The sequence below is a fragment of the Corylus avellana genome, chromosome 1 (genome assembly GCF_965113065.1).
Source record: "Corylus avellana chromosome 1, dhCorAvel1.hap1.2, whole genome shotgun sequence".
Taxonomy (NCBI): Eukaryota; Viridiplantae; Streptophyta; class Magnoliopsida; order Fagales; family Betulaceae; genus Corylus; species Corylus avellana.
Genome location: NC_142490.1, coordinates 13,714,199 through 13,732,519, shown reverse-complemented (window position 1 = coordinate 13,732,519; position 18,321 = coordinate 13,714,199). Strand labels below are relative to the sequence as shown.

General features: G+C 34.8%; 1 protein-coding gene across 1 annotated transcript; it reads right to left on the bottom strand.

Annotated features, from left to right (window-relative positions):
• Window positions 1–9,425: 9,425 nt before the first annotated feature.
• LOC132170558 (pectinesterase) lies at window positions 9,426–14,169 on the bottom strand. The gene is made up of 3 exons (XM_059581576.2): window positions 13,049–14,169; window positions 12,570–12,730; window positions 9,426–10,195 (listed from the first exon to the last, which is right to left on the bottom strand). Exons 1-3 carry the CDS (start codon window positions 13,876–13,878, stop codon window positions 9,501–9,503), a joined length of 1,686 nt encoding a protein of 561 aa, XP_059437559.2. The 5' UTR covers window positions 13,879–14,169; the 3' UTR covers window positions 9,426–9,500.
• Window positions 14,170–18,321: the final 4,152 nt, after the last annotated feature.

Genomic DNA, 18,321 nt, shown 5'->3' with positions numbered 1-18,321 from the left:
AAGCAAAAGCTGCCTCTGTAACTTCCTTCTTGGCTCCAACAATAATTATGTCCACACCCTCCAAGAGGGCTTTGGCTTTAATTAATTAGTTTTACTTATTTAAAGCCTTCACCTGTGGCCGTTGTATTAGTTTCTAGTTCACTCATCACTACCCTTCTTAGGGACAAGGTATCCCGGCACAGTAAATACAAAAAATTATATTTTCTCATGTTTATTTAAACTGGACAGATATTATTCAATTAGTTATATTTTAAGAGTTATTTTTATCATCTTAAAAAGCATACAGACAAAAATATTAATTCAATATAACTAATTGAATGTTATTCAGTTCAAATGAACTGGAGAAGATCCTTATCCAAATACAAGAGAGCTCTCGTGAGAATTATTTGTTTGAACATGTGGTTAGACAGTTTAAAATTTATTTAGACAGATAAATTTCATATAAAGTCTCAATATATGATATCTATTGTTCCAAGTGAAATGTGCTATCAAGATTTTATTTTATTCTATTTTATAATGTGCATTATGTTATAGGGTTAGTGTGTTGAATTTGATTTAGCTGCTGTTATAAAAACTACAGCAAATGGGTTGGAGTTTTTTAAATGGTCAAGATTTAATTCTATTATTTCCCTTTTTTTGTTTGAAAATTTTGAAATTAAATCTGGATCGTTGAAAAAATTATATTACATGATCCGTAATTTTTTTACTACACCTAAGCCAAATACTAATATGTTATCATGTTATTTAAAAAAATTAAAATAATGTGGCATCAAGTAGACCGTTTAATAAATAAAATAAAATCTTGCCCTAGCATCATGCATGTATATCATTAAATAAAATAATATAAAATAATTATTCTCCATTTTAAACACACTTTCAGTACCATATTTCATAACGTTACTTATAAAATTATAATTAAATTTGAGATTAATTATAATTATAATTTAAAAAATCTTGTTAAAATACTATATATAACTTGCCGGAAGGCGGAGGCTAAGACGTTGGGAGCATTAATATCCGAGCAGGAGAGATCACATGGGAATTTTAATTACATTAATTCTAAGATGGCAAATTTACTAAAGGGTCCAATTAGAAAGCGACATGTGCTACTTTTTTTGGACCTTCTTGCAAGATGATATCCGGGTTATCCAACATGTGACTATGCACATGCTCTCTAGGGAATGGTTTTTATAAAAGAAAAAAGAAAAAAGAAGCTCTTTTTTAAGTTTAAAAGGTATAAATTAATAAACATACGATTTTATTCTAAAGAATGTTGGGCTACATGAAATAAAATAATGTTATACATTATACTTTTAAAGAAATGAGTAGTGTCAATATTTTGTCTATATTTCTTCTATATCATTTTACAAATCAATCATTAGATTTATATTGGTTCGACATTGATCATATTTGTTGTGAGTAGTATAGTCGTGAGACCCTTTTGTTAACCCAACGAAATGAGCTCGAAATGCCTCTTAAATTGGACCCTCTGATCTTCTGGCTGTGGATGTGGATTAGCGTTCCTTGAGCCTAAAAAAGTAGCACTCAACAAGTCTCCAAGGATTTTTCCAGTCTTGTTCAAATAGCTATGTTTGCCAAAGGACTTAATAAATGAAGTGGATTGAAACTGTAGCAGATTTGATTGATGTGGGAAAAAAAATAAGAATATTTTGTATGAAAAAGTAAAAAAAAAAAATGTTTTGTAGTGATTTTTTTAATTTGAATAGTAATAAAAAGTAATTGATATGATGTAAAAAGTAAGAAGTTGATGTTAATTTTGAGAGGGATAATGTGAGATTTTTTGGAGGGGTTTTGAGTCTTTGGGTCCTCTTTCGAGTCCAGTTCTTTGGCAAACATAGAGAGATTTATAGACCAAAAGAGCTGAAAAATCCCCATTTAACTTAGAGTTCAATAAGCCTATCAACACCAGAACATGTGTCATGTGGAATTTTAAGATGTGTTCCAAGTTTTTTCCTAAAAATTTATTGAAGGGAGGCAATATTAATGTTCCATCTTTTGGGATTGTTAATAAGATTAATGGAGAGATTAAGATGAACTCATAATTTGGATCTCTTGGGATAGGCTTTTAAAGAAGTAAAGGATAGAGATGTAGAGGATCCCACCAAGTCGTCCAAAGCACATGGAAAATTGTGGATTGGGCAAATGGATAGCATTATGGTCCTTGCTGGCCTCACCCACCTGCCTTTGGCTGTTTAGGCCCTTTGATTTGTATGAATAATAATAAAGGGATTTATTATTGGTGGGAAATTTTATAGAAATTGAAAAATCCAGCCAATAATATATATATATATATATATATATATATATATATATATATTTGATTTTAAACTAGAAATATTGGAAAAGTGTGAAAGCTAGCATTATAGTTTGAGATTAAGGTGCATGGATAAAGGCCAAATTTTGCATTCTTTTAACCTAAAGTTTAATGGAACTGCATGGGCTCCAAGTAATTTGGAACTGGTGAATCTAAAGGGAGCTCTTGCCCACAATTTATTATTGTGAGTGAGAGATGATGAAGATGAAGATATTATGGGTTCGATGCTTCTACTCAAATCTGGTGTCGGAAAAAGGTGATGAAAATAATGTTGAGTCTCTTGAGTTCAATGACTGAGTCGCTAAAGGGTCGATAAAGACCCATATATGCAAGATTTTGTACTTGGAATGGAGCACTTGAATCAAGAAATGTGGACAAGCTCACCAAGATTTGGTTCTGACTCCTGTTATTGTTATCTTTTAGGGTTTTTTTTTTTTAAAAAAAAAAAAAAAAGAAAAGAAAAGAAAAGAGAAGCCTTCACAAACCTATTGAACTTTCAAACCTTTCAACCCTTTACTTCAAACCTCCAACTTCTCTCTCTCTCTCTCTCTCTCTCTCTGGTTTAATGAATCGAAGGAGGAAAAAACTTAGTTTTTTTTTTTTTTTTTTAATTAAATAAGTAAAGGGTTACAGGGAATGATCATTTTCACTCCTGATCCGAAAGAAAGGAGGTGACGATCCTAAAAACGAAAAAGGGGTGGGTTCCCCAACAATAAACTCAAAACAAACTAAAACAGTGCTAAAATAATTACAAAATGTAGGAAATTAGACAAACAAGTGATCTGGTCCTCTCAAGGGGCTGCGCAAGGCGGTTTCAGAAACAAAAGGGGCACAAAAGGCGAACCTATTTGAACCCCCACTTGTAACTAGCAACAATCGCCGGAAGGAGGCTGAAGCGATAAAAGCACTGCTAAAGTCCTGATATAGCGTGACTTAGTAGGCTGCAGCGAAGAACATCAATAAGTAGAGGATAAATACTTCTAGATCTTGATTCTATCAATGATCTAAGAAATCTTCTTGACAAAAGCTAGATATTCTCTAAGTTTCGAAGAAAAAGAAAGAAGAACACTCAACTCTAAGATTTCTTATTCAACAAAATCAATCATCAACATAAAATCCTTTTCTCTGGAGGTTATAAGCATATATTTATAGTCCAAAACCCAAAACCTAATAAAATATGACATAAATACCCCCAAAACCCTAAACCTAATAAAATAATAAAATAAAGACTCCCAAAACCATAACCATAATAAAATAACAATATAAAGTCGGCTAAAAAATAAAACAAACTGACATATGGCCGTCCGGACGGCCACAACACTTAAACGACAAAAACATGAAATAACATATGGGATCAGAATACATTCCGATCTACATCATTCTCCCCGGATTGGAGAGAATTCGTCTTCGAATTCGGCCTATTCTTCCCATAGTCCTTCGGCTATCCAGTCAACTCATTCCATCCTCCTCTTCTCAAAATCACAACAAGGCTACACCTCATAATAAGCATGATGGCCCGCACCTCACCTTGCCGAGTATACTTGCCAAGCTTTGCTCGTATCTGGCCCTTCCCAAATGCCATGAGAATCCCCAAAGAACTCACAAAGACCCTTTCACTCTTTGATAGAAAAGTTGTCTCCGCCCCATAGATCTCATCACAACTTTGGTTAAAAGTTTTTGACAAAATAGCATCTACTCTCAGGAAATCAACTTCCAAATCAAAGATTTCTTTTTCAGCACTTTCATCAAACACTTGGTGTATAGAACTCACTTCTTCGTCGGGATAGATGTCATACATTGGTGGAGAGGCCCAATCTACCGAGCAATCTTCTTCAATAAATCCATCTTCCTCCACCACAACTGATTGACTCTTAATTTCTGTCGACTCTCTAGGCACCATCTCCGACATCATCCTAGGTACTTCTTTTTGTGGAATTTTATTTTTTTATTTTTTGTGCCACCAAGAACTCTTTGGGTTGCAAGCAACCTTGGAATTCTAGTACATCGAGTTTGAACCTACTCACCCGCTGATTAGCATGAGCTTGTGCAAGGTATTGACGTCCGTGTGTTCGGCGCTCCGTATACGGGTTTCTAGATCTACTCCCTTTGTGACCACACAGGTTGGATATTCTAGTAGTGAGGTCTTCAATTTGATCTCTCATAGCCGTGAATTGATCCTCCACATGTTGCCAACGTTCAACGATAGATTTGCCTTCCGCCCCCGCAAATCGCGGTATTGGTTGGCGACGACAATTGTTCGGCCCACCACCCATGTGCCGCAAAATGAATCACCGGTTGCTCATTATGTGCTATCTTCATGCACACGTTTATCTCGTTCATGTCTGCAAAGTGATTGCTCCTCCCCATTAATTGAAAGTAATTGAGCTTTGATACTAACTAATGCAGCGTGACTTAGTGAGCTGCAGTGAAGAACATCAATAAGCAGCGGATAAATACTTCTAGATCTTGACAAAAGCTAGATACTATCAATGATCTAAGAAATCTTCTTGACAAAAGCTAGATACTCTATAGTTTTTGAAGGAACAGAAAGAAGAACGCTCAACTCTGAGGTTTCTTATTCAACAAATTCAATCATCAACATAAACTCCTTTTTTTTGGAGGCTATAAGCATATATTTATAGCTCAAAACCCTAAACATAATAAAATATGACATATATACTCCCTAAACCCTAAGCCTAATAAAATAACGAAATAAAGACTCCCAAAACCCTAACCATAATAAAATAAAAACATAATGTCGGCTAGAAAATAAAACAAACTGACATATGGCCATCTGGACGACCACGACACTTAAATAACAAAAATATGAAATAACATATGGGATCGAAATACACTCCGATCTACATCAAGTCCGTAACCAAGACTGTTGTAAAGAAAGGAACCAACACAAATTCTGTTACAAAAGTCTCCGCTAAAGAAACAAATCAATAAAAAGTTAGGAGACAGTAACCCACAAAACACAAAAGAACCAAAAAACGACAGTACATGAGAAATACAACAGGAAAGCAACAAAAAGATCAAAAAACAATAATAACGGCTGGGGAATGGAGTTTGGCAAATACTGTTCAAACACACGCTTCAAAAGCACACTTAAAATCGAGTTTGTTCAAACAACCTTAGTTTCATTCAAATGAAACATAGCGCCTCACATTACATCAAACATTAAAGCTCACCTACTCGCACTACTTGTGAAACCCAGTTTTTTTAACAAACATGATAGATTCAATATTGATTGTCCGATCTTACCTACGGCTCGTGGCTGCCACATGAATTTGCCCCCCTTCTTCGAACGAACTTGGGATTCGTTTGGACGAAACATGTCAGCACCATTTAATACAAATCAATTCTTACGTACTTGTGCACAATGTTCTGGCATGTAAAGATCCGATTTCATTTGAATCAGAGACACGGAGTTGGGGGTTGGCTGGTATAGACCAAGGCCGCCACCCTTCCCAAAACTCATTTGGAAAAAAAAACAAAAAACAAAAAATCCCTATCTAAGAGAAAATAAAAAATTAGTTCCTTAATAATTATTTGTTAAATCCCTATTGATCCTTTTTCGTTAAACCTTTCATGAGAAAATAATTATTTGTTATTTGCTACAGGCTCCAGCTATCTTGTTTTCGACAATAAATTGCTTCAACATGTGCCTATACATCTATTTAGCAGTAAACACCTTTGAGGCTTTGACCATTGCCTTCTAATATGCTCTTTTTGATAGATAAGATTGAGACTAAAAACCATGAGTTTATGTATTATTTTCAATTTGCTAATTCCGTTCCCTCCAAAATTTGACTAGATTTTAATTTATTTTTTCCGAATTCAAAACATACAAGTGGAATTAACAAATTGAAAATAATTTTAAAAGCAAAAAAAAAAACTAATAATAATAATAATAGTAGGAGTATGATTCAAAACTAAAAATGAGAAGACGAGGAGAAAACAAACTGGTTTTAGGGCCAGCCGTCCTGTTGTGAGGTATATTTGATAAGTCCAATTTAATTAGTCTAAACCCTAATTCTGTCATTTTTTTCCAATTTTAATTAAATATTTCACGTGTTAGACTTCACTTATTAGGTTAAAATTTGAACTCACATACAAGGGGCTATCACAAATCGGCCTTACCCCAAAATTAAAATCTCATTCAATTTGGGTTGCTATATTATATTAAGTGCAATTAATTTGCAAAAGTATGAGTCTTCTCCTGTCTCAAGGGTTTTAGGTCTTGAGATGGATGTCCATCTTGTATACACAAAACAGGATTTTATCATTAAACTTTGATAATGTTGTTTCCTGCACATCTAACAACATTGAGGTTGCTATGTCTAAATTAAGAGCTCCACTGAACACTTGAAATCATTTTAGATTTAGGCATTGAAACAGAATTATTATTAACAATATTTTAGTTGTTGCTTCTTTGGCAGCTTTGAAGTGAGAACCTCAAAATATCTTGGGCAAAGAGGGGCAAACGATTGAACGACCATGTGAAATGTTGTAAAAACCATGCAATCAAAAAGTGTTTTTCTTCATGTGGGAAAGGTCTCATTTTTTATGAAATTTCTTTAGATGATTGGAGTGTTTTGTACTCCTTATGCTGTACAGCATTATTTCGTTGGCCCTTTAAAGCATTTCCCTTAATTTGCTGCCCAGTTAGAGAGAGCCAGATGGCCGCTCAATGAACAGGTAAAGAGCAGCAAAGCGTGCTGGCAGAAGAAAAAGGTCAATTAATCATTCATCAAAGGGGGCCAGAGAATAGATGCACGAAGGAAAATAGTCACCAAAACTAAGTATTATTGAACAGAAAAGAAGATAATAATTTGGATAAAGGGAATTAAAAATTGAAGAAAAGGGAATATATATGATAGATGGAACTTTTTTCTTTTTTCTTTTTTTTTTCAAGAAAGGATGGCCCAGATTTGACCCAAGAGTGTCATGTTGAAATCATCACGTGGTCCTCTGGTCTTCTCCCACATGCAGTAGCATGTATTCATGTTCATTTTTCTACATACCTCCCTGTAAAAGCGAAGATATATAGGCTTAGAAATCAAAAGTGTGGAGCAAAAAGCTGACACCACATTTGTCGTTCGGTGAGAGAACTTGGAAATGCAATCTTCATTCATGAGATGGGCAAATTGGGCATGGTTGAAATGAGTTGCGATTTACACTCAAGAAAGAAAAAAACAAAAATAATCGCAGGAGGAGTTGGCTTGGTAGCAGGGGATTTTACACTGAGTGGTTTGGTGTGGGGAAGACTAGTGTTGGAGTCTGTATGGACATGATATCCCTATAAAGGGGGACGAAACAAGTTCCCTTATCCTGTTTGTCTAGAAAAAGAAAAGAAAAGAAAACGCATGAGTTTTGAGAACATAAAACAAAGATTTTAATTATATATATATATATAAAAAAAAAAAAAAATAGCCAAAGTGTTCATCCCCGAGCATTCTCATTTGGGGATTTGAATCCGTGTAATACTTTAGGTATTGCACCCAATGTAATATCTCTTATTTGATGTTTAAGATCACCACAACACAAGAGAAAAAAAGGAAAAAAAAAACACCGGTAGCTATTGCGAGCGATTGAATTACTTTTTTTAGACTTGGTTCACCCGATCCCAAAGGTTAGCTTGGAGTCGCTTAACCATTCCAATTGCCAAAGTGGTAAGCAATCCCACATTCTCTCTCTTATGTGTTGTTGCGATCTGGACAATTTATCTTAAATGAACAGCCTAAATCAAAACAATACCTAACTATTGGACTGAACCTCAAATCCCACATTTGGCATTGCATCCGCGCACTTATTATTGGCTTAATAATATATAGGTTGGATTGAAACCGAATGCAATATTTTAAGATTGCTCCAATTTCGGAACCACCCATATTTTGCCACATGTAAAAACTTAGAAATTGTTCCTGTTTACATCAACTTACCATTGCAATTAAAATTTTAATAATTAAATTTTTCTTAAAAAAAAAAAAAAAGTAAAAACAAATGGATAATCAGGTCCATGGGCCAAGGCTGCCGGCCGGCTGTACATTATTTGATCCGAAAGTATCTCCCGGACCCTCCAAAAATCTACGCATGTGGTAGCAGGAGCAGTAGGCAGCAGGCCGTAGCCACCAGCAGTGTCATCATTACAACCTGCTTCAGAGTTTCCGTATGAGAGCTCTCAGCTTTCATTTATTTAATTTTTCACTTTTACATCCCGTGATTTCCGGTTTGTCGCAGAAAATTACACTTTTGGGCAATGACTACTGAGCATCCTATGTAATGTGGGCTGTTGGAACATGGGACCATTTGATACTAATAATAAGTAACATGGGCTCGGTGGTTGTCTAGGGCACTAACTTCAGCACCTCAAAGGGCTAGAAAGCCCAGACCCCAAAAGAATGGACAAAGTTAGACCTCATTTTTGGGAGTCCTTAAACATTGTTTGGCCCATGGGCTTCCTATATGGGCTTTTAACTGTCCATGATTTACCCTTTTTAATATAAGTTTTTATCTAATTTAGATCTAGTCTTTAGGTTTTTAATTTCAACGATAAAGTTATTCGATTTTGCTCAAATTTTAAATAGGCCACTCTATCATTTGATTGTTAACTATTTTTCGTCTATCACGTGCGTCTCATTTTGACACGTTAGCATCTACATCAACCATAACAAAAAAAAAAAAAAACAACAACAACAACAAAAGACCAAACTCTCTATACGCATAAAACCAACCGATTTGTAAAGTGTTTTGGTGTGAAACTTAGAGAAACTAAAATTGAAAACAATATCTTGTACGCAGTACTTAGAAACTTATAAAAAGGAAAAGAAAAATATTGCACATATTCTTACTCTTTGATGTAACAGTCAAAATCATCATTAAATCTATCACATCAAATAGTGTCTACTTGAAAATGCGGAAGTGGCAATGTGTTGAGCATTTCTCAAAACAAAAACCCACGTTTAAGTGATCATTCATTTCCCCTTTGAGAAATCCGTCCTTAAACCAAAACATCCATTAATCTAGTAAAAGGGCATTGGAATCTTTCTCAAAGGGGTTTTAGATAAACAAATACGACTAGTACTGCTTGAAGTTATTCCATCATACAGCTTCTTAATGTTACAAATATAACAAAAGAGGAGGCTTTAATTTCCTGCCTTCAACTCAAATTGAGAAAGTAAGGAATACTAGTAGAATTCAGCCACTCGTTTCCTTGTATAAAAGCTCCCACTGTAAACTGGCTTGCCTCGGTTGAGTTGTTGATGACCCTATAACCAGGCCACGTCACTCTTGCACTTGTATTTGAGCCCAAGCCTCGGTTCATATACTCCCCATAATAAAGGGTGCTCAACGCAAACGTGCCATTCCATTCTAACCATCCAGCCGGGTCCACCAGATCATCAATGTTTGATCTAAGAAAAACAGTCCTAGAGTACTCTTTCCATGGACGGCCCAGATACGTTTTGAAGGATGATTTGACAGGAATCAAATCTGCTGCAGCCGTGACTTTGCAGTTCAAGATTGAGATCCCAGTGTTTTGGTTGGGGTCAACTCTCCCTTGTGCAGTGAAAATGTTCTTTTGGTTCTCATTTGGTTTGCGGGCATATAAGTTGCAGTTTTGGAGCACCACAGCAGCGTTGCCAAAGATGAAGTCAACGGTGCCGTAGACGTCACAATCTCTGTAAAATTGTCTGAGGGAATGGACGTAGAGGGTGTCTTGGTAGCCAACAAAGCTGCATTGGTAGAATGCTGAGAAATCTGAGCCGCTCCTTAATGCCACGGCTTGATGCTTACTTGGCCCTGCTGAGTTCTCAATCGTTATTCCCTTGGCTATGAATCCATCCCCCACCACAGCTGACATTAATCACAATAATACTAGGGTTAGATGATCCACAAAGCCATGTCTAAATAGATTTTAAAGGTCCTTAGAATTTCTTTTAAATTTGAAATTTTTAAATTTATAAATTTCAGTCATCTATTTGATTTAAAGGTCTAAAATAAGCCATGTTTCTATTAAACTTATGTTTCCTTGGAATTAGGATCCTCTCAATTTCATTTCAACGGGAGAATATTCAGTTCATTTGAACTTGTGAGGATCATGTTCCGTTTCCGTTGAGGGTAGCTAGCTTCCTCATTAAATTTTCTCATTTTGAAACATGACTTATTTTAAACCCTTAGATGAGATGGACGACTGAGATTTATGAATTTGAGAATCTCAAATTTAAAGAAAATTGTAAGAGATCTCAATCCAGTTTTTTAAGGGTACACATTTAATTCTGCTTTCACTCTTTACAATTTTTGTATTTATTTTTAATACGTATTATTAATTCTCAATTCTGATCTATAAAAATTAAAAATCAACGAGAGAAAAAATAAAGTAGAATATATGTAACAAAACCCTACTTGTCGTTTGTATAAATCGAAAGGAATTAAAAGCCACGTGCGTTTACCGACAAAATAAACCACTCACGCTATTCAAGAATCGACGACGCAGGTTCATAGGACCTCGCTGGCCCCAACTCCAAGCCACCGACAGGCACTTAAAATTTATGAACTATCGCTTTCAAAACAAAATATATATATATATATATATATATATATATATATATATATAATAATTAATTTATGAATGGGGTCTGATGAGGGCACGGCTTTGTACGTAATTGGGACCCCTAACAACTATCATTTAAAAACAAAATTTTCTTCCAATTCAAATATTCAATCTATTAAACCCACCATTCTTTACATTTTTTTATTTTTAATAAAATATATTTAATTTATTAATGTATTTCCAAGTGTTTTTTTTTTTTTTGAAAAAAAAGTGCTTAAGTAAAAATCATTTTTGTATTTTTAAGATTTTTTTTTTTATATATTTGGATTGTGAATATTTTTATTGCAAGAAAATAAAACAAAAAACATAAATATTTTAACAAATTAAGCTAATGTATTTTGAACAAATATAAATTTAATAAATTAAATTAGCTTGAAGTTACTTTATCCTATCACTATGTGTCCTCGTACTATCCTACTCATACTCATCAAACAACAATCAAACATAAAAATAAAAAAAATAAAAATGGAAAAAGAAACAAGTAATGAAAAGTGTTGATATATTTAAGAACATCTGTCAATTTAAAAAGAAAAATACCCTTATATTATAACTATCTAAATATTTTCAAATGAACCGGAGAATCTTAATTCAAAAAGAAAAAGCTAAATAGTAAGAACATTAATTGAGGCAGATTTGTCAAACTATGCTTTTAATTAGGTGTTGCCAATAATTGAAACAAATTATTACCGACATCTATGTGAATGTCATGGACAAAATAAGAGTAAACAATTTGCAAAGAGAAACCATCATTCATTGTTAACAACCTTGAATGAAATAAAATCATATTCAAATTATGGAACATTTATAGCAAACCGTCAAATTATTAACCTCAATGTGTTATTCAACATCAAGCAATAATACATAATCATAAAGTATACCCACCTTTAATATGGCCTAACATCTAAAATAGGATTCCTTGAAATCTGATTCTCCAAACTTTTTTTTGTAGGTCCACTCAAATTTCAAGAAGATTAGGTAACTAAGATAATGACCCTCTCCTAAGACAAATAAATAAATTTTGAATGGTTTGATTATCTATTCGGACTCGTGAATTTGTTGGAACACGATCCTCTCTTGTTCAAATGACTAGAGAATATCTAGTAAATAAGTATTTTTGTCTTTTAATTTTTTTAGAAGACAAAAATACCCGGGAGAGGATCCTAATTCCAAGTTGTTTCATATATGCTGCTAAAAGTCTAAGTAATTTAGACAAAGACAATTAGAGAGATACTTATCCTAATCCATAGTCCTAATCCATAGTATCTAGGCAACCCCTAGATCAACCCAACAATTTACCGTATGCCATAAGGCAAGCCCCGTGACTAGGCTGTCTATTCTTAAAGCAGAAAAAAGACAAAAGCAAGAGCAAACTAAATTGGATACATTTGAACCCAAACTAAATTGGTGTAAGCAAGTTGCCACATGGAAACCTAACCTTGTCCAACACAATCCCACTCGTGATTGGACCAACAAACTCGTGAACCACATGCATTTCATAAGAGTACATAACATGTACATCATGCAATACACCCCATGCAATATTATATGATCCTCACACAAATCAAATCAATTAAGTTAGAGAAAAAATAAAAGAAAGTTGGAATTTTTCAAACTCACCTACAGTGGCCGACTGGAATGTCGTCCACCCATCCACCACATTCCTACTCGCTTTCACAATCGTCTTTCCAATCCCATCACCAATGAACATCAAATTGGTCTTCTTACTCACCACCTCCACATTCTCAAAATATGCCCCTGCCTTTATGTATATCACAAACCTACACTAATTGAAAGTTCAATTAGTTACATTTCTCAAACACATTCTATTCTATTTTATGGTTAAGATACAAAGTTTGTGTATCAAACCTAGTACACTAATTTAGAGAAGATCTTTGTCCGCTAGCCGGGTACTATACTATAATTTTCGTATAAGTTATTTACAAATTGATGATTTATGGGTCAGATGATTTTTTACAAAAGGTTAAAGAATAGCAAGTATTGTATTTCAAAATAAAGTTAGAGATGACTAATAAAGTAACATCTAAAATCATTAGATGGCCAACTGTAACCAATTGTCGTAGCCTTGTAGGACAAACCTGGTTGTGCTTGAGTTTGGAGCTACAGCCACAGCCTCACCAATGGTGGTGAAATTTCCAGTGCCATCCTTAGCCACCACCAAGTCATATTCGGTCTCATTCACTGAAGATTGTAACAGTTTTCGATCTTTCGGCGAAACCCATGTCGGAAACCCATTTCTCATCCTTCCATACTCGGGGAAAACCTCGGACGACATCGATGTTTTAACCCCCGGGATCTTCTTGAGCATGACCAGGGAGTTGCTTACGTGCTGAGAGATATTATACAAGCTGTTCTTGATTATGTCTCTCACATTTCCTTTGCTGTAAGCAAACCCGTCAAGACACGTGTATTGGTTCGTCATTGCGGCGCTTAACAACGTCTGCAAGTCATGGTAATTCTTAGAGACTGCTATTTTCTTAGGGGAGAGGTCGGAGAGAGTTGTTCGAAGCTCGGCAATGGTGTCGTCAAAGAGCTCAAGGCAATCGTCGAGAGCTCGCTTTTGAAGCGGGTCGAGATTCCTGAGCTTTCCTCGGATGCCCGTGCAGTTTGATGAGGATGCTTTCACCTCGTACACCGTGTGGTTTACAGTGGCGGAGATTATCTGGGGGACTGATTTGGTAGCAAGATCTGGGAAGGAAGAGAGGGTTGAGACGCATAAATCTGGGTAGAGTGTGCCTTGGCATGTTGAGTGGGCTACTTGGATGTGTTTGTGAAAATGTATGAGCGGGATATCTGTGGTTTTGGGGCTCTTTTTCAAATGGGTTACTGAGGAGAGTAGGATTAAGACAACGGCTGAAACGGGTAATAGAGTAAACAAGAGTTTACTTCTTTTTCTGAGATTATACATGGTGGGTGTTGAGACAGAGAGAGACAGAGAGAAGGGAGGAGGAGATGGGGAAGATGGGTGAAGCAAAATATAGAGGGCGGTTGATGCTTTTTAAATGTATTGATGGGGGGTTGCCTTTTTTTTTTCTTTTTTTTTTCTTAGCTGGGGGTTGTCTGTTGATCTCACATGAAGAGCATGGAGACTAGAAAGGAGCTATATTGGATATGGGTGTAAGAGTAAAGGAACTGGACCAGGCTAGGTCTTGGTATAGTTGGATTTGGTATATATCATATATGGAGTATAAATGGTGTGTACGAAGGCAACCATGAGCTTGCACCCCCTTTGTCCCATATTTTTAGGAAAAGAAATGTTATATCTACTTTTAGGAGCTGATTTTCTGATTTAACAGTCAAAAAGTTATCATTGAATTTTATATACAATTTTTACAGATAAGGATCGGAGTAACACTTGAGAATAAGCACTTGTAAAGTCTCCTTAAATGGCTTCAAACTCCTTTCTTTTATTCTCTTTCCTAAATTCCATTGGTCACAAAATTTGAACTAAAAACAAAAAAGCAAAACCCTGCAACAATGTTATCGATCATCTAATATCTTAAAGATGGCCCATTATAATGATGGAAAGGCTGGAAGCTTATGCCAAGAGAGTGTTGTGTGGTCGAAATAAAACTTCAATTAATATCTTAATAATAAGTGAAGTACCGTATAACTTTTACATGGCGTTCTTAATTTGGTAGCTTTAATTACAATAACTTTATTGTTTGATACTTTTCAATTGATGGTGTCTCCCGTGAAAATAATCAGCCGATTGCTTAAATGGCTTGAAAGCAACCAAGAAGATTGTGTTAAAAAAAAAATAAAAAAATTACTGTTTGTAAACTTATGATGAGTGTTTGGCATATATCTATTAGAGTCATATCAGCTTTGAATCGTATAAATAGTTTTATGGAAATGTCAGTTATTGATCGTACACCAAATTCTGGATCGATAATGTTTGCAAGGTAAGAAGCAAAGAAAGGTCAAAGTGACCTCCGTTAGTCTTATGAGAGTTCACTCCGATGTCTAAGTCAATAATGAGCTTTTAAAAGAAAAGTAAGCAAATAAAGCAAAAGTGTTTGGTAAAGATAATTAAAGTGAGCGTATCTCTCAACGATCAAACTTCCAATCCATTTTCTTTAATGAAGTGTACGTCTAGTCAATTGAGGGAGAGGTTTGAGGCTAACATAATTTGATTATGTGGCCCCAAGTCCCTTAGCTCATGCTTTTATCATTCTTTGGCCGTAATGGAATGCCAGTATCCATGGCAAGGGCTAGGATATTGTGAATGTAGCTTCTTTGAATTCTCATGTGTCTGCTTATTTCATAATAAGTCTAGTCTGATCCCGCTATTTCGGCCGGCCTAAATTTGCTCAATCTTGGTTGGCTTGATATGGACAACGTCCGGCGAGCTAGCTATAGGTTTTGTTGCGAATAGGCATGATCATATTGAAGGTTGGCCAGTTTAATAACCAAGGAAGAGCCTACTCCAAAGAGGTTATGTTTATCATATGGTACACCATTTTCATATCACTAAATCCTTTGATTCAGCTAGTTGTGAGTTTTACACTTTTTTCATCCAAAATTAGAGTAGAGATATTCCCAGAAAAACCTAGCTTAAATTTTATATTTCCATGTAAAATGTAAATATTCGGTCCCAAAAAAAAAAAAAAAAATAGTTTTTAAATTTCTTTTTACCTTAAAAAAAAAAAAAAAAAATTGAAACATGAAAAAAAAACCATAGTTTTTTTTGTTTTTTTCATAGACTTTAGAATGTATGCATTATATATTGGCTTTGATGGTTAAGTTTGCATCACATTTATGTAGTACGTACACATGTTTGTGTGTTAAAAAGCTAATCATATATAAAATATAGTTTACTTAAGGAAGGTGCATATAGATCGAGTAGTAAAACAAGTTTAAACTTTAGTTTGTTTAAACTAAAACAAATCACAACCCTAAATTAGACATATATAACTGCACATTAATCCAAATAAGTTCTATTTTTTTTTTTTTAATCAAATGGAGGAATAGGAGGTACATCTGAATTAAACATGAAATGGGTGGGGCAACCCAAATTAACAACAGCCCCAGTAATCCAGATTCAGATTTATATCAAGCAATCCAACTGGATATCAAACAACACTACTTAAGCCCTAGCTAAAGAACTGGATAACGTTACTAGCTATTGGATTTCATTTAGGTGCTTTTTTTTTTTAAAAAAAAAAAAAAGGAGAAAAATTACATAAAAATCTTCTGTAGCTTTTCTTTTACAGCACGCGAGGCAAAGAAAAGTTGGAGAAATATCCGAACATGAAATTGTACGAGTGAATGATGCACATGGGTATTTAATTAATGAAGCACAAGATGCCATTTTGTAGGTAGAAAAGTGGATGAACTCTGAAAATGATCCTGACATATATGCAGGCATGCATCTCAAGATAGGGATTAAAGATGGATAAAGCCGAGCACCGACACTAGCTTTTGATTCTTGCCCAGTTGCCCTTTACTGAGTTTAATGATGAAAGCGTTGAGCAAAGAAGGGGATATCTAGTGGTCTCAGAGCACGGGACCCCTTCAAAGGTTTTAAAAGTTTAGGGCCAGTACTGTCAGTTCATCATCTTGATTCTTCATCTTCACCCCACGAACATTGGGATTGCTTGTGGAGGAAACCTTCGATCAATGAAGTACTCTAAAAGGGGAATCTGCAGATCGATGGACCACCCATTTTCAAATTATTGTAGATTGCAACTAAGTTTATTCTCCCTGTGATGAAACATTTTCTGCTATAATTCGATCTCAATTTTGTTTCGTAATTTTTGAAATTATAACCCCACTGTAAATGGACATCCTTTGTTGACAAACAGTTTCTCAATGTTGTCCAGCCATGGAATAAAAAGTTATTAATTATGATTCACATAGTTTGGAGTTTTGGCAAATAATGAGTCTTAAAAAGTTATTAATTATTCCGTGAGATAAGCGAAGAGGAACAAATCCGTTAATGTGTCATATCAACCCGAATGAGGCCAACCCCAGTACCCTACCCCCCTCTTTGTTTTTTTATTCTTTTTGGCTATTTGCGGGTAATTGAACCACCAATAACCATTAAAATTTAGGGGTAATTCAGCCATCTTCATTGCACATGTTAATGGATTTTGTCAAATTTTATAGCAGTAGGGACTAATTTACTCTTTTATACTTATTCCAATGATTGATTAATCACTTTTTAAAAAGAAAAAAAGTTCTTGCCAAAACTTCAAATCACAAGAATAAAAAAATGCATTTATTCTATAAAATTAAGGAAACGATGCAGTAATGCGCAATCCATCTCACATGGAAACAAGCTCAACAAGGCAACGCATCAGACATCAATCAACCGACGGTTAGTAAATATGGTGGTTGTTGGTGATAAGATAGAGCTGTAGGGTTCATCCTTCAATAGTAGATCTTACAAGGACAGCACCACAAGGAACATAATTGAGCTTCTGTCCGTCTACTGGTGGTATGCCAACACTCCCAAGCCTTGATGACAAAGTACGTACGTTGTCGGTGAAGGCCTATGATTTATTTATTATTTTTTTTAAAGAGTAAGCGGGGAAACTAATTGAGGCTAATCTATGGGGTGACTATTATAGCACCTACTTGCTGTGAAACGTATATGAGGGGCCTAAATGTTGAGAACTATTGTAGCACTTAGATGTTGAGAACCCCATGTGCTCTTTCAAATTTGACTGAACTATAGCTTGACCTAACTCCACCAGTATATCAATGAGATCCACTACAAAAACCCTTTTGATTAGTAACGACACATTAGTAACGTGTCAATAGTTACTAAATGTTAGTAATGTGTGCAGCGTGTTACTAATTTGGATGTTACTAAATTCTTATTAGTAACGTGTCAGAAATTGACACGTTACTAAAGTTTAAAAAATTAGCAAAAAAATAATAATTTTATTTTTCAAATTTATTTCTGGAATTTGGACGAGTAGTGCTCTTAGGCATGCAAGTTTTGTGTTTTTTCATTAAAAAGAATTTCAAAGCCTTTACTATTATCCCAAGCCAAACTCTTGCTGTTTTCTGTGAGTCTTGAATCTCGGCTGCCCATTTCCCCCACTGTCTCTACCTTACTCTTTTATAGTGTCTTGGGTCAACAATACTCATGTAATTAAGAAAAGAAACTAAATAAGTTGCAAATAATTAATTAATTTGAAAGAGATAAAAAGATCAGAAAAATCAACTAGAAGAATCAGAAAAACTAACCATAAAAATCAAAAAAAAAATTATCCATTAAAATATACGATGTCCGTTCCCCAAGTAGATTCAACCTGAAAAATCAAACCAAACTAACCAAAAAACAAACCCCAAAAAATTTCAAACACCCAAACTCAAAACCCAACTGAAAAATTTTTCT

What these genes read in the sequence shown, in the direction of transcription:
- LOC132170558 (XM_059581576.2), bottom strand. Translation starts at nt 13,878, where the DNA reads ATGTATAATCTCAGAAAAAGAAGTAAACTCTTGTTTACTCTATTACCC. An exon ending in CCAAACTCAAGCACAACCAG is followed by an intron (nt 12,731 to 13,048) that starts GTTTGTCCTACA and finishes CAATTAGTGTAG; the next exon opens with GTTTGTGATATACATAAAGG. An exon ending in ATTCCAGTCGGCCACTGTAG is followed by an intron (nt 10,196 to 12,569) that starts GTGAGTTTGAAA and finishes GATTAATGTCAG; the next exon opens with CTGTGGTGGGGGATGGATTC.